The sequence below is a fragment of the Ostrea edulis genome, chromosome 3 (assembly GCF_947568905.1).
Source record: "Ostrea edulis chromosome 3, xbOstEdul1.1, whole genome shotgun sequence".
NCBI lineage: Eukaryota > Metazoa > Mollusca > Bivalvia > Ostreida > Ostreidae > Ostrea > Ostrea edulis.
Genome location: NC_079166.1, coordinates 30,736,785 through 30,752,301, shown reverse-complemented (window position 1 = coordinate 30,752,301; position 15,517 = coordinate 30,736,785). Strand labels below are relative to the sequence as shown.

General features: G+C 34.7%; 1 protein-coding gene across 1 annotated transcript in view; it reads left to right on the top strand.

The window, feature by feature from the left end:
• LOC125674936 (uncharacterized) overlaps nt 1-15,517 on the top strand; it is a 224,920-nt gene that overhangs the window by 165,818 nt on the left and 43,585 nt on the right. Inside the window, exon 8 of the mRNA XM_056160865.1 lies at nt 11,624-11,777. Within this exon, the coding sequence (XP_056016840.1) occupies nt 11,624-11,777 (154 nt within the window). The remainder of the gene's footprint in view (nt 1-11,623; nt 11,778-15,517) is intronic.

Genomic DNA, 15,517 nt, shown 5'->3' with positions numbered 1-15,517 from the left:
GGATGGGAGGTGTGTGTGTGTGTGTGTGTGTGTGTGTGTGTGTGTGTGTTTTATCGATAAAGTATACATAAGTTTAAATGTGAAACATGAATATTCTGATACATGTAAGTATCTTTTAATGCGTTTCTCAACTAATTCCCGTTGAAAAATCATAAAATCCCCATGTTAGAAATTTTATAACGGCTTCGCGCTACTGATTCGTTTTTCGCGGCGATTTCAAAGTGAAAAGTACTCTGATGATGAGTACCTCAACGTTTGAAGTAAAGTGATAACAGCTTGGGGAAATCAAACAATTAGATTTAACAACAGACGCAGTTTATAGATATTCATACTACGTCAGCCGTAAACCAAGCTAATACTCTCCCTATCAAACGTTTACTTGCTTCCGCTGAAATTATATATGTTACATGTACATAAAAGTGATGATGAATTTGAACCTAAACACCGGATTTTCACTAAAATATATATTGCATAAAAAGACACGAAGTTCGGTGTTTACATGTATGTGAACATGTCTTTTTTTGTCTGTGATGCATATACTATCTATAAGACATTATTGATTTTTGTTAATAAACCTCTTAGATTTAGACCAAATATAATAATTGTAAACATACATGATATGAAGGAGAGAGTTATCTTAAGAGAGGGGGCGAGTTGCCTTGAGGGCGGGTTGTCTTAGGGGCGAGTTGTCCCAAAAAGGGGGCGAGTTGTCTTTGGGGCGAGTTGCCCTGATACCATATCATACATGTTTACAATTTTTATTTTTGGCCTAAATCCAAAAGGTGTGTTAGCAAAAATTTATAAATTTCTTATATATAGTATATAAATCACAAACAAAAAGAAATGTTTACACAAACACAGAACTTCGTGTCTTTTTATGAAAGACGAAATATTTTATTGAAAATCCAGTGTTTGGGTTCAGTAAATTCATCATCTCTTTTATATACATGTAAAATATATAATTTCAGCGGAAAAAAGTGTTGATCTACAGCTGATGTAGTACAGTTCCCGCAACGTTATTCTTGACATTCATATCGTGTTCTATCATGCATGTATCCTATCGTATCATGCGTGTATCCTATCGTATCGTGCGTGTATCCTATCATATCGTGTTTTGCGTGTACCAGATTTTCCGTTTATCGTGAAAATCGTTATCGTGTAGCTTGGGAAAATATCGGTATTGTATATTAAATCTAATGAAAAAGTATTATACTTTTCAAAAGCTTTGTTCATTTTGTTAAAGAAGTTATTTTTAGAAATCGAGAAAAGTGTTTATATTTCAAGGAGAACATAAAACTGTCGATTTTAAGACAGAAGAAGAGCTATATCTCTGTCCAAAGAGGGTAAACATTTATTACAATTTCATTCTAAGTAGTATGAAAAATAGACAGTGGTTTGCTGAGCAAACCAGATACAGTAAATCTGAAAGCTCCTTTATCTGAAGTTCATAAACATTTGCTTGTCTAGAAACAATTATTTGTAATTAACACTAACAGAGAAATAGGAAGTTCCGATTAGAAAGGAAAAATCAGTAAATTATATTGTTTACTAATATTTTAATAAAGGCTCATTTTCTTCCGATTTTTCCCGCCTGTATTCTATTTATATACCAACTACTGAACTTGTGCGCGTCTGTGCATCACCCATGTTTTGCCAGCAAACATTCTCAGGGATTGTATTTTACACAATTTGAAGATTAAGTTTTAAAAGAGTGCAATGGTGTGGCATCTCCCAAATGTCTGCTCAACTGGGCACGAATCGGATTTCATCGATTTTTTTTACTTGTACAGGTATACTTGTACATGTAAAATTGAATTGAACATATTTTTTTCATAAAAAGTGCCATCGTGTATTAAAGAAATTATAAGTTTTAGATGTATAATGAATATTGAAATCCTTCAGTATTATTAGCAACATAATGTAATTATGTTGTAGGTATCAAACTTTCGTTCTGTCAAAATTAATTCTAAAACAACATTTCTATCAGGTTTTCCGTTTATCGTGAAGATCGTTTATCAGGTTTTGCGTTTATCAGGTTAATCGTGTATCCTATCGTACCGTGCGTGTATCCTATCGTATCGTTTGTGTATCCTATCATATCGTGCGCGTATCGTGTTCTATCGTTTAAGAATAACGTTGCGGGTACTGTATAATTATCTATAATCTGCGTCTGTTGTTAAATCCAATTGTTTAATGTCCCCTAATTTGTTATCAATTTACTTCAAACGTTAAGGTATTCATCATCAGAGTAGTTTTCACTTAGAAATCGCCGCGTAAAAGGAATCAGGAAAGCAAGGCTGTTATAGAAAAATTAAAATGGGAATTTTATGATTTTTCAACAGGAATTAGTTGAGAAACGCATTAAAAGATAACTATATGTATCAGAATATTCATGTTTCATATTTAATATATACTTTATCGATAGAATACCCACACACACTCCTTCCAACCCCAACCCACACCACCCCCAAAAAATTCTCAGTATTGGAGACATTTAATCGATTACCTGAAGATCAGTAAACATAATTTTCCTTGCCAAATGAATTATGAAAAATATCATAATCAAATCTTTGTTTAATTCTATTAGTATTTACTATTCGTGTTAAAGTCTGAAATAAAAAGACGTATCTTTTTAGGGATAAAAGTGTGTATTTTTGTACAATTATAGACACACCAAATGAATAAAATGTGATAATATATTTATATATGATATTGGGGCGATTTGTCTCAAGAGAAGGGGCGACTTGTCCTGAGAGAGGGAGAGTTGTCCTGAGAGGGGGCGAGTTGTCTTGGGGGTGAGTTGTCCAGCATTCCTCCATTATCACCTGCATATGATATCTATTTCTCCCTAATGATTCGATACGCAAGATCTTATTCTGCTTATTGCCAGTTTTTAAATGGAGTTAGGCTACGGACAGACAAGTTAATGACGCAAGGGCTCCAAAAGTCTCGTTTAAAGTAAGCATTTCGAGAGTTCTATGGTCGTTTGAACGATCTAGTTTGCCAATTCAACATATTATTGTGTCAAATATGGTCTACTGTGTTTCATACCAATTGTTAGGCCGTTCTTGGGACACGAATTTGACTACGAATAACTCTGCTTACCTGATCAAGATATAGGGCTCACGGCGGGTATGGCCGGTTGACAAGGAATGCTTACTCTCCCGGGGATGCTTACTCTCCCCAGTCACCTGATTCCACCTCTGGTATATCCAGGGGTCTGTGTTTGCCCATCTCTATTCTGCATTGCTTATAGGAGTTAAGAGATTGGTCATTGTTCGTCACCTTCACCTATCACCTACTATGACACGGAACATTCACTTTTAAGGTCATCTCCGAGGACCCGTAACATTCGCACTGGATGACGAGCGTGGGAGGGGGGGTCGTGGAACTGCCACTACCTGTTCTAACGACCCAGGTCCGTCGATGCTAGGATTCGAACCCGCATGGGGATCGAACACTCTACTTCTAGGCCACCACGATGGTTGTTATAATTGAAATGTTTAATGAATGTTTGTTTAATTCGCAATTTTGCCAAAGTATTGCATCATCATCAACAACAGTTGGTACACAAGCATTTTTTATAGATTTACAATTAAATAAATGCTTCTTGTGTTTCTTGCTATTTCAGTAGGAAATAGTTCTTTAGGATACTTTGGAGTCAAATTTCAGCCCACTTTATACATTGTTTTTATCCATGGTGTTTTCCGCCTAATTTGAGCTGACTACAGCCCTTTTTCAAATAACGAGTTCTTTTCGATACTGATAAAGCTCATCCTCTAGCTAGTTTCCTGCAATTGCATTTAGTTGAAATGTCTCTAGCTAATTTTGTGTATTCGTTTTGAGTTTTAGGTCCTCCTATACTCTGTCGCTGAAAATTGTTTAACGTTTCGCTCGAGATTGTTTCACGCACTTTGCCGTTGAAGGGCTGCAAATTTTAGACATATACTCAACGCTTACGGCCTTTGAGCAGGGGGTTCTTAATTGTGTCACACCTGCTATGACACGGGGGTCTCGGTCTTTCCGGTCTCATCCGAAGGACCACTCCATTTTGTCACTTCTTATGACAAGTAAGGAATACTGAGGACCTATTCTAACCCGAATCCCCAAGGGGCACTATACTCTGATCGAGTCTACTCTACATATTTTTTAACTCCAACATTCTATTAGTTTGCGAATGAGGGTTGCTAATTCCAAGACTTCAAACATTTATTGTCATATGAAAATACTTTAAACTCATGGGTAATTTCCAGATATTGTATGAGAAGTTGATCAATTACTTTTAAGATTACATGACTGTTAACTATATCAAGATAAAATTAACTAATGATTCAGAATTTGAAGCTGATTTGACTGCGGATAACTCCGTTTGCCTGATCGGGATATGGGGCTCACAGCGGGTGTGACCGGTCAACAGGGGATGCTTACTCCTCCTAGGCACCTGATCCCACCTCTGGTGTGTCCAGGGGTCCATGTTTGCCCAACTATCTATTTTGTATTGCTTGTAGGAGTTATGAGATTGATCACTGTTCGTTATCTTCACCTTGCATATGAGAGAAAATAGAATATGAAAATGTACAGAAGTCAGAATATGTTGATACCTTAATCAGTTCATTACCTTTACGATTATTTGCCTTTAAGTAGTTTTGAGGTTTCTCTGACTGGGGCTTCACTTTAGAAAAGAAAACATATATTATAAACATACGAAGAATTGTTGAACAATCTGAGACCTTACAAAATGAATTGCCATTAATGATTCCTCATTCAGACAATCACTATCTCTGTGGTGTTTTAAGTTAAGATTTTCGCAACCCACGCCGACGTCATTCAGAAAAAAAAAACCGGAAAAAAACCCATTAATGATGCGTGCAATTATGAATTGATGATTCAAAAAGTTAATTAGCATCTTTAACGACGATTGCTCTTAAAAGATCGTATGAAATGTTGAAATGTAGCGCATGTTTATTCCCGGCATTTCTATATTCACTTGAGTTGTATCAGTTTGTATCATTTCAAAACTAATCTTTAATTAATGAAAATTTCTGTTCCACCTCTCCCCCCTCTGGTTTAAGAGTCTAGCTTGATCAGACACGTCACATCGTTTTTCCACGTGGAGGTGATAATATAAGTTTTGCACAAGAATTGTTGGCCAGCAAAAAAAAAAAATCAACAATAATGGTTGTTTTCCCAATCTTCAAAATGCAGATGAGGTCGTCTTAATGCCTTTTTACATTCTTTGCCAAATAGTTTGGTGGGGTCAACCTACGTGCTGGTGGATTGTAATCATTATCTTCTTTGTATCATAATGTTTTAGAACAAAGTTTAATTCAATAATATGCTCAAGAATGTAGATATTAAATCCATTGAATCTAAACCTAGGTCCAAAATAAAAAGAAGAATAATCGGTTGTTGACTCACTGATGAAATGATCGGGAATCGAACAAATGTTCCACACTTCAAAAGAAACAGTCTAAGCAAATCATAATACCATTATTGAATTTATAGATCTCATGACATCGTAATTATCAACAATGACAAACAGCATTATTCAGTCAACCCTGGATAACCCGTGAGCTGCAATTTTTATCATGGAGAAAGATACAAAATCCTAGAACAAGTCCAAAATTACAAATAATCCTAGAGGTTTACAAATATATCGAGAATTAAACGTTAAAACAACGGATATATGTAAAAAAGGGTACAGGGACTGCATCACTAACATAATATCACCAGACTGTAGAGCTCTAGGTGGGTGTAAACGGTTCACAGGAGAATCTTACTTTTTTTACGATTCTGATGTCAACTCTGGTATGTTGGGTTCATGTTCGTTCAACTTTTACATTTGCATTCCTTATAGGAAAAAGTGAAGATAACGAATAGTGATACTTCTCATTAGGAGTAATGAGATTAATCATTTTTTGTTATCTTCATTTTTATAGTAAAAAACTACTTTCAAATTACATTTTGTCGTATTTTTCATATCCATTTTAGAATGGGTTATCTTTTCGGTAATATTGGATGATAATGAGAACATTTTTGAAAACCATGTTTTTCATTTCATCAAAACGGCACCAAATGCGTTCCGGAGATTTTCTGAGATTATATATCTTTGGGAACTTACTAATGGCCAAAGTGCAGTTTAACTCTGTTTTTCCCCTTCAAACCGACAATTCAAAAATAAGAAATTAATACAGTTTGAATTATTTATAAAATATTGTGATTTCTACTTTAAATTTGATATTTTGTCATACCATTTACTTTGCCATTTTGTATCCCCTGATCGTAGTTGTCAACGATGGCATATGTATATTTTTCTGATCCAGAAACAGTTTCTGATAAAATAACACCAGCTTCAAATGTTTGAAAATACCCTTACCAACTGATGCTGATATGCAATGGCTCTTGAATTTATCCTCATTTTCTCGTTACTTTCTTTCGGTATTTAGTTAGCCACTTGTAGGCAATAATGATTTGAACACACAGGTTGAATCTTATGATCAATTCTATGAAAAAATCAAAAAAATCAGATAGAGCATGATATGGCCACTGCCATTTTTAATCTTTTGACATGAAAATCAATGGGGGTCATATACTACCAGTGACCAACCGCTGTATGAAATATCACTATCAATCAAAGGGTTCTGAAGAAACTGGTCAGACATCAATTGTACAGAGTATTGTATTGCACCTGGTGACCTTTGGACCAGAAAATCAATAGGTGTCATTTTCTACTGCAGAAACTGCATGAAACTTTAAAATTTATTGCAGTTTATTCAGTGTTACTGTAATTTATGTTGACATACCAGTAATTAGTAAATTTATAATATTAACACAGAAGAACTCATTTTTGCAAAGTTGTTTATTCAGCAAACATGGATCACAATGTTATCCAAACAACACAATCATCTTCTTTTAAAAAATATTTGAATAGTGATTTTCCTTCAATTGTTCAGTAATGAATCCTTATTCAGTAGGCTCACATAAGACACTTGGAGGTTAATTTTGCAATGTTTTAGTTACATTAGTTTTCTGACACCAAAACTTGATCTTAACTAAGTCATAGTGTGTCCTTAGAAGAATAGACTACCAGTTTACTGAATCAGGATGGACTTGTGTCGTGAAGTGTGTTCATTGACTGTAAAACTCGCAGTTTTTTTTTTCATTCTCAAGAGCTCTCCTTTGATAGATCGGGATATGGGGCTCACGGCGGGTGTGACCGGTCAACAGGGGATGCTTACTCCTCCTAGGCACCTGATCCCACCTCTGGTGTGTCCAGGGGTCCGTGTTTGCCCAACTATCTATTTTGTATTGCTTGTAGGAGTTATGAGATTGATCACTGTTCGTTATCTTCACCTTGCATGCAATAAGATATGCCCAAGAACACCTGTACAACCAACGCATACATGTACATTATCAATTTATCGTTTCACACAGAACAAAACTACTTATTGCTAAATGTACACCAGGTGCCAATAAACAAAGCATGTTAATTATCTCGAATTGGCATCTCTAGTGTAAAATTTTCGTTAAAATATTTTTTTTTCATGTGATTCAATGTTTTGAAAGTTAAATTTTGTGTACATCAACTTACAGCTCTTCCTCCACTTAAATTACTCAAATGAGCACAAACACAATCAGCAGGCACATAACAACATTTGAACAATGGATCTGCCCCCTTTTATCATTACAAAGTTGGTTACTTTTTACATGCAAATATAGTTCTATAGATAGGCTGTTCCCCTAATCTTTTTTTTAAAAAAAAAGTATTGTCATGAATGTTAAAAGTTAACAGATGAATGGAACTGAAAGATCAACCCTTTCCACCTTCCTTCTTCAGCTTTGGATTTATTAAAAAATTTACTTGTCAAGAATTTCAGGCAATATTACGAAGTCACCCCTCCCCCCTCCTTATCACATGTATGCTTTCATTGTGCTCTTAATTCTAGGCATCTGTTGTTTTAAAAACAGACTACTATTGAAATTCTCAGTATTAATTGCATAATTTGGACACAAATAAATGTCAAATACACTTATACCCACCCACCCCCAAAAAACTCTACAATTTGACGAAGTGTATATCTTAAAAAGTTTGCTCCATAAAATTGAAGAAATCAAACCCTGGTTCAAGAACAAAATTCTCAATTTTGGTATAGAGGATTTTTAAAAGTACCGTCAATCCAGAGTCCTTAGATTTACAATCCATGTTCCCCTTGTCCTAAAGATGCTTAAAAGAAATTTGAAAAGAATTGGAAGGGTGGCTATCAAGAAAAAATATTAATGTTCAATTAACGTCTTATGATGACTGAGGTAGACAAATAGCAATATGTATTTCACTTGAGTGATTCTGAACATTGACTTAATTAGAATTAATCATTTTTACAAATGATACTGAGCTCATACACATGTGTACATATATATGTGCGTCATTGGCAACAAAAAATCAACTAATCTTTTTGAGTATGCTAAGTGAAGTATGTTTTTGTTTAGGAAGTTGTGATGAAAACGTTTCAAGTCATCATGTTGTATAAAAAATGGATGGTCTCATGTGATTATTCTAGATAATTCAGTTTCCATGCAGGCTCTAACCAAGAAACTAAACCCAATGTACCACATTCCCCACATATATTAATTTGTTTTAGGATTTCTAATACCGGGATTCAAATTTGAATTTCAAATTATGCACTCAATGTGTATGTATTAATGCTGAATACTTACCTCCTCAAAGTCAGCAACTTGGTCAACTCCATCTTTAGGTGATTTTCACAGTATGATTCTCATACAGCCGAAACACAGAACAGCACACATTAATTACATAAAATAGTGGTCATGTACAATGGCCAAAATATATGATTATTGGATGAAAAAGTAAGAATGGAAAAGTATTTGAATATTTACAAATATACATTTAATATTCTTTAATTTACTTCAGTTGACAGGACCTAAATCTACATGTATTAAAATTTGAGGGTCCAGTTACAGGACCGAATTCTTCCCCTACTTTCAATATTTAATTTTTCCCAATCAAGTGTCCTAAAGTTCATAATTACAGAGATGAGAAAGCTTTAAATCATAATAGTATTTTTGTGATTTCTTCTGTAGATTGGAACCATCACATATTAGTGGGGGTTACCACAGGTAAACAAACTTGAAGGTAGTCTGGCTCACCAATTTATATGATTTTAACAATCTTTATCTAGAATGCACACAGGACATTCACATGTTTGTTTTTATTGTAAACTTGACATTCAGAGAGAGAGAGAGAGAGAGAGAGAGAGAGAGAGAGAGAGAGAGAGAGAGAGAGAGAGGTCATCACTTAGGATTACATGTATTATCATAAATTAAGCCTAGTCCGTTAGAAAATGTCGACATGAAACATGATTTTATAAGTATTTCCCAATTTTACAGATCCTGAACTCTGTAAATGTGATAGGAAACTCCCTGAGTGAATGTTAGGTAGGGGACATACTTAACTAGTATTCTATTGTACACCCATGCAGTAAATGACAGGACTACTTACAATGTTCAGTCTACATGTATACCAAGTGCTATAGCTGACTAGCCTGGCTGGCAGTATAAAATAAATTGGGGTTCTCATATGTTTACTATAAGCCAAATTTTCTGATACATTTTATTCAGCCTTTACTCTAGAATTCGGATTCTAAATCAAATTGAATACTTACGTCAATACAAGTTCCAACACGGCAACAGGCAAGGCTTTTTCATATTTTCTATGAATATGCCCGTCAGCCTTCTGTTTCCCTGGCCATTTTTTTAATCGGATGTGATGCAATAAAGTGTCAAATTCCGCAACATTTACTTTTTCTACGACTATGTAGACGATTGGATACTAGAGTCCGGTGACTATGGCAAAGATCAGACGGATTTGTATTCACGAAATAAACCGGAATCCTTTTGCATAATTGAAGATAAAGATCGTGGTAGTGAATTAAGTGAACAAAGAGCATCTGATATTGATAAACTTCTGAAGAACAAATTGAATAAAAACTGCAATTTCCACCTCCTGCCATACTGAAAACAAACGAAGGCTGTTCATATCTCCAATGCAAGAGAGTGTTACAAAGGGCAATAACTCTTTCTGGTGTATTTTGGTTTGTGCACCAGAGGAAAGTACTGGTTTATGTGTTGATCGTTGGTTTCTCCACAAATGTCTTTCTGTACTTTTTAAAAGTCAGATTCAATACATTTTACTAGCATGTGAGTTTACACCAAATGACTGGGCAAATATAGTTTATCCCTCTCTAAAAATTACATATATCAAACCCTTATACATCATAAAAATAATTATTTCTATTGTTTTCAAGGATTAAATAAATACAAACAAATTTCCAAAAGCTAAAACCCAGCTCAAAATAATTTTTACCATTGTTGCTTTTATAAACAATAGCGATTAATTTTTAATTATTCAAAATATAACATACATGTACATATCTTGTCCAGCTGTTGTTAGAGGATCGGTTTCCATGGCAACCGTTGCTAAGTCAAACCTTTGCATGTCCTTTTTGTTTTATATCTATCATAATATTGTTACATACAAAGTTTCATCAAAATATGTGACATACCGTGGCCCTGAATTGTGATAGTTACATAGAATCAGTCTTATGGCGTCGGGGAACAACATCGGAATAAATGTCTGACTTGTTTTCATACTGATCGTTAGTCCGTTGTTGTCACACTGATTTTGACTACAGATAACTCCGTTTGCCTTATCAAACTATAGGGCTCACGGCGGGTGTGACTGATCGACAGGGGATGCTTATTCATTCTTGGCACCTGGTCGCACCTCTGGTATATGGATAGGTCCGTGTTTGCCCAACTTTCTAATATTTCGTATTGCTTGTAGGATTTATGAGATTGATCGCTGTTCGTTATCTTCACCTTTTATGCTGAGTATGATTGTAAGATTTGATTTAGATATCCCAACATTACGTTTACAATCAACATATCAAAGACACTTACATCTGACGTCAATGTACCATGTGATTCACTAAGAAAGTAACAAGTTGTTTTGGGGTGTTTTGGCTAATTGTTGTTTTACTTCCCCGGACTAACGAATGGAATCAATAATTGTGTGTATAAGAAAGCAAATTGCATATGATTTTCGGTACTTTGGAAATGTGCAATATGCCATTTAATTCTGAATTGATCAAATGGTTTATTAGAGTGATAACTGTTCGTTAAATATACTTTTCAATCACAGTGTGCCGATCTCTAGTCATGTGTAGAATATCCCATATGACATATTAAAATGCATGTAATTGCCAAAGTAATATTAAGTGTGATGACATCATGACAGCTGTCAGAAAATTAATGATGGTGGCATTATATGTACAGCTGAAGTTTGTGCAATTCATGCGTGGTCCAATTTGAAAGGAGTAAAGTTTTCACTAATGATGTGATCATTCCTGACACTCAGATATAACGGTGAATGAAGCCAAGTACTTATGATGAAAGAAAACAGTATCTTTGACTTCATGATTCGGCGTCTTTGGAAAACATGGTTTAATCAATTTTGATTTTATATTTTTCAAGTTCAGCATGGTTATTTTGAATGTTATGATTAGATAATGTAGTCATTTGTTGACATTCGCTCTTATCCTTACAGCTTGCGACACAACTACCTGTGGATATTGTTGATTTCGGGGAAATTGCAGCTTACAATAGAAAAGTATTCCATACGATAATATGCATTGACACGTCAGCAAGTATGAAAGACATCGTCCCTGCCTGTCGTCGTATTATTCGACAGTACCTTCAAGGTAAAACATGGAACCAATATATATATGTCTGTTCTTAATTCTGATATCATTGAAAACTTACATCTTTCATATCTCCATTTTCACAATACAGACTCAACAGGTTAGTAGCATAGTAAATAATTAATGAAATGCTGTTCTTTATGCCTGATGATTTTTGAGTATTTATTGTTCACGAAGTGATCATTCATAGGGATACGTTTCAAGCTTTAGATACCGTCCGACATATTTTGACCTATGCATGATGTTTACTGAGGTATTTTACTTCATATGAATAGAATAGATAAATATCTGAGAGGGAATACAGTTACCATTATAATATCGTATTATAGACATTGTAAAAAACATGTATGTCTGTATTTCTGTGTTTAGTAAATTAGAATTGCGAGAAGAATGAGAGATCTCTCATAATGACGATGTACTGGTTCCAACAAACAAAGATTGAGATATTACAAATAATATTGGATGAACCATTTGCAATAATTTCACTGTTATTTCGAAAGATGGTTAATCAATCTGATATACAAAGAACTAAGTTATCCAAAATGAAATAGTAAAGTCACAGTGAACATGTAGTGTGCGGAAAAATACTTGGAAGCAATTCAATGTCAGTCTTGATTTTCTACAATAAATTGTGGTGTTTAATTTGACCCAAATCGTTGGCCCCACAATGGATAAGCAGATATTTAGGTGGTTTCTCTAAAGTGGCCAAGTATCTGACTTCTTCGACAAGTTCATGAATTTCTATCCCTGTTTGGTTCAGATCTAAGCTCCATCTTCCGGTCTGTTTCTAGTAGCTATTGATGACAAGTCTTGTAACAACATTGTCTTTGTAAGGTTTATCATTACAACTGTATTTCAAACGAAAATTGGCATAAATTCCACATTTGGTAATTTTACTCCTTTACAAAAGAAGATGAAATTCTTCAAAAACATGCTTCAGTTTTCAACGCATTTATTACCACAGTCAATGGGATGGATGAATACGTGTTATAGTACCTATACTAGATTCTTAAACTTCTCAGAAATCCTAGCAATGAAAGATGCGTAACCGTCTTGTATATAATGATAAACACAACTGGTGGTTGAAGTTCTTATAGCTGTTTATTATATCCTAGTTCTGAAGGATGATCTAAACAAATATACAAAACCATTAAGTACTAACTCACTCTATCTTCACACTTTTAGTCATATTAAAATAGTGATTTCAAAATATATATAAAATAATGAAATGTGAAGATAACGAACAGTGATCAATCTCATAACTCCTATAAGCAATACAAAATAGAGAGTTGGGCAAACACGAACCCCCCTGTATACCAGAGGTGGGATCAGGTTCCTAGGAGGATTAAGCACCCCCTGTGGACATGTCACACCCGCAGTGAATACTAAATCAATATTTACCAATAGAGTAAACTCTAACCGTAAACTCGGGAAAATAGCGACTGTGGTGAAACTTAGTTCCTTTGATATGACATTACATATAAATAATACACTCACTCAGTCCGGGTAGGAGTGCTGTCTGTTTAATGTCTATACGCGGGTACGTTAATGCATGTTGTAAAAATCTTTACTGAGATAAATCCGCGAAACAATGTGATGTCATAATTGAAATAAGTATATCAATAAGTATAAATCGAATTCCGATTTTATTTTTATGTCAGTTTTATTTATGCATAAAATAAACCATGCAGCTACTAAGATCCAAAGAAAAATGAAATGTTATACTGCTGTCGCGCAATTTCTGTTTGATCAATATGAAAGTAAACTGATGACGTCATAACTGTACATCGAGTGCCATTGACACATGTGGAAAATTTGTTAAAGTGTGCCGTGTAAATATCGACAATATGAGGGAGTATTTGAAATGTATGGCATGGGATATATGGGATATATATGTGAAACGCTGATAATTTATTGATATCATGAAGGTATGTTAATTTCATTGACAATTTTATTTAACAGGGAAAACATTCCAATTTTCCTCTGTCCGACACTGAAATGAAATTGCAAAAGTAGCACACTACCCCGCATACTTATATATACTTTTTATACAAAGCGTAAAAGGTCATAAACTAATGTACATGGAGATTGCTGATATAATCGTTTGTTAAGAAAACTTTTCAAGAAAACTGCATAGCATCAGTGCATCGGTGAAAATTGTAAACATGGGCTAGATGGTGTCGTGTTTAAAGGTTTAATAATTATTTCTTACTGAGAGTGGTAGGATTATATCAGTAATTCTGATAAACTATGGATGTTTTACAGTCATTATCGCCAGTTAGACCAATATTTAAATACTGGGATAGTGTAATACTTTTTCATTTTCTACACCCGTGATCCATTTGTAACAGTCATGCAATGAGTTATACGGAAGCGCATTTTTGTCATGCTGTTATGATACAAAATACAAAAAGTAAACAACCAAAATAGTTTTTAAAAGTTAGTAGCGACCTTTTTCTGTGTAGAGAAGATTTTAAGAATTATGCTTTTGACATGCATAAATGAAGCATGACCTGCCCTAACACACCCGCTTAATTGGCGCAAATATTGCTTATACAGCACCAAAACCAGTAAAACAACTCACAAAATAGTTCCAACCATACACAAACCATACTGACCTTTCACACTGCTCTTTCTGCCAATCAGCGTTCTTTCCGATGAATATGAATGCAAAGAAACGGTTTACGATGAAATGAGAAGTAATATAATGAAATTGTATTAGTATTTCAAACATAAAATGGTTCATCTTGTCACAGATGCATTGCTAGATCGAGTACAGATCTGGAGGAAAAATTCATGCATACTGTGCACTTCATATGCAAGAAATTGCGTGAATCAAATGTGGATTCTACAAATTTCTAAAGCACTTTTGGTAAATCTAAACATGCACAACTTTTCGGAAATCAATAACATTAAAAAAGAATGCCTTTTAAACACTTTACACGACCATTTCTCACGGCGAATTATATGCTGTATTATTTTACACCATAGACAGTTGCTTCTTCAACAAAAATGAAAAACGCAAATATTGGTACAGTATCTAGTGATCTGTCATCCTAAAATCTACCTTGATAACTCCACGCTGATTTCACGCACAAGTCCTTTGAAGTTGAAATAAAATAGGCTGGAACTCCTCATTTACAATATTTTCGTAGTCATTGGTGATCAGGTCTTCAAACAGTCTGAAATTCCCATTGGCACAAATCATGCAACTTTGTTACAATTTAGCTCAACTGTTTTTGTGTTCATCTGAGGCAGAGTTTATTTGACGATTTCTGTAACAATAGTAATTTTCATTCATATGTTGATTCGATATCTCTATGTCAGCTCCAAATGAAGGATTCCACAGATGTTCCATTAAAAATGAATAAATGGCAGACTGACAGCTCAAATATGTGACAGGAACGATGATGTCACCTTCTCCATCTTCAATTTCCCATGTCTGTGTAGCAATGCTCCTTGATCGTCTGCATGTAGTGTTAATATCTCTGATATTGGAGGCAAGCTACTGACAAACAAGTTGGTGGTACAAGGGTTTTAATAGTCTCGTTTAAAGTCAGCATGTGGCAAATTCTATGATCATTATAACGATCTAGTTTGCCAATACAACCTATAATGGGGTCAAATACTGATGTGTTTCATACCGATTGTTAGGCCGTTCTTGGCAAACTGATTTTCCCTACGCATAACTCCGTATACCTGACCAAGATGTAGGGCTCACGGCGACAGGGGATGCTTAC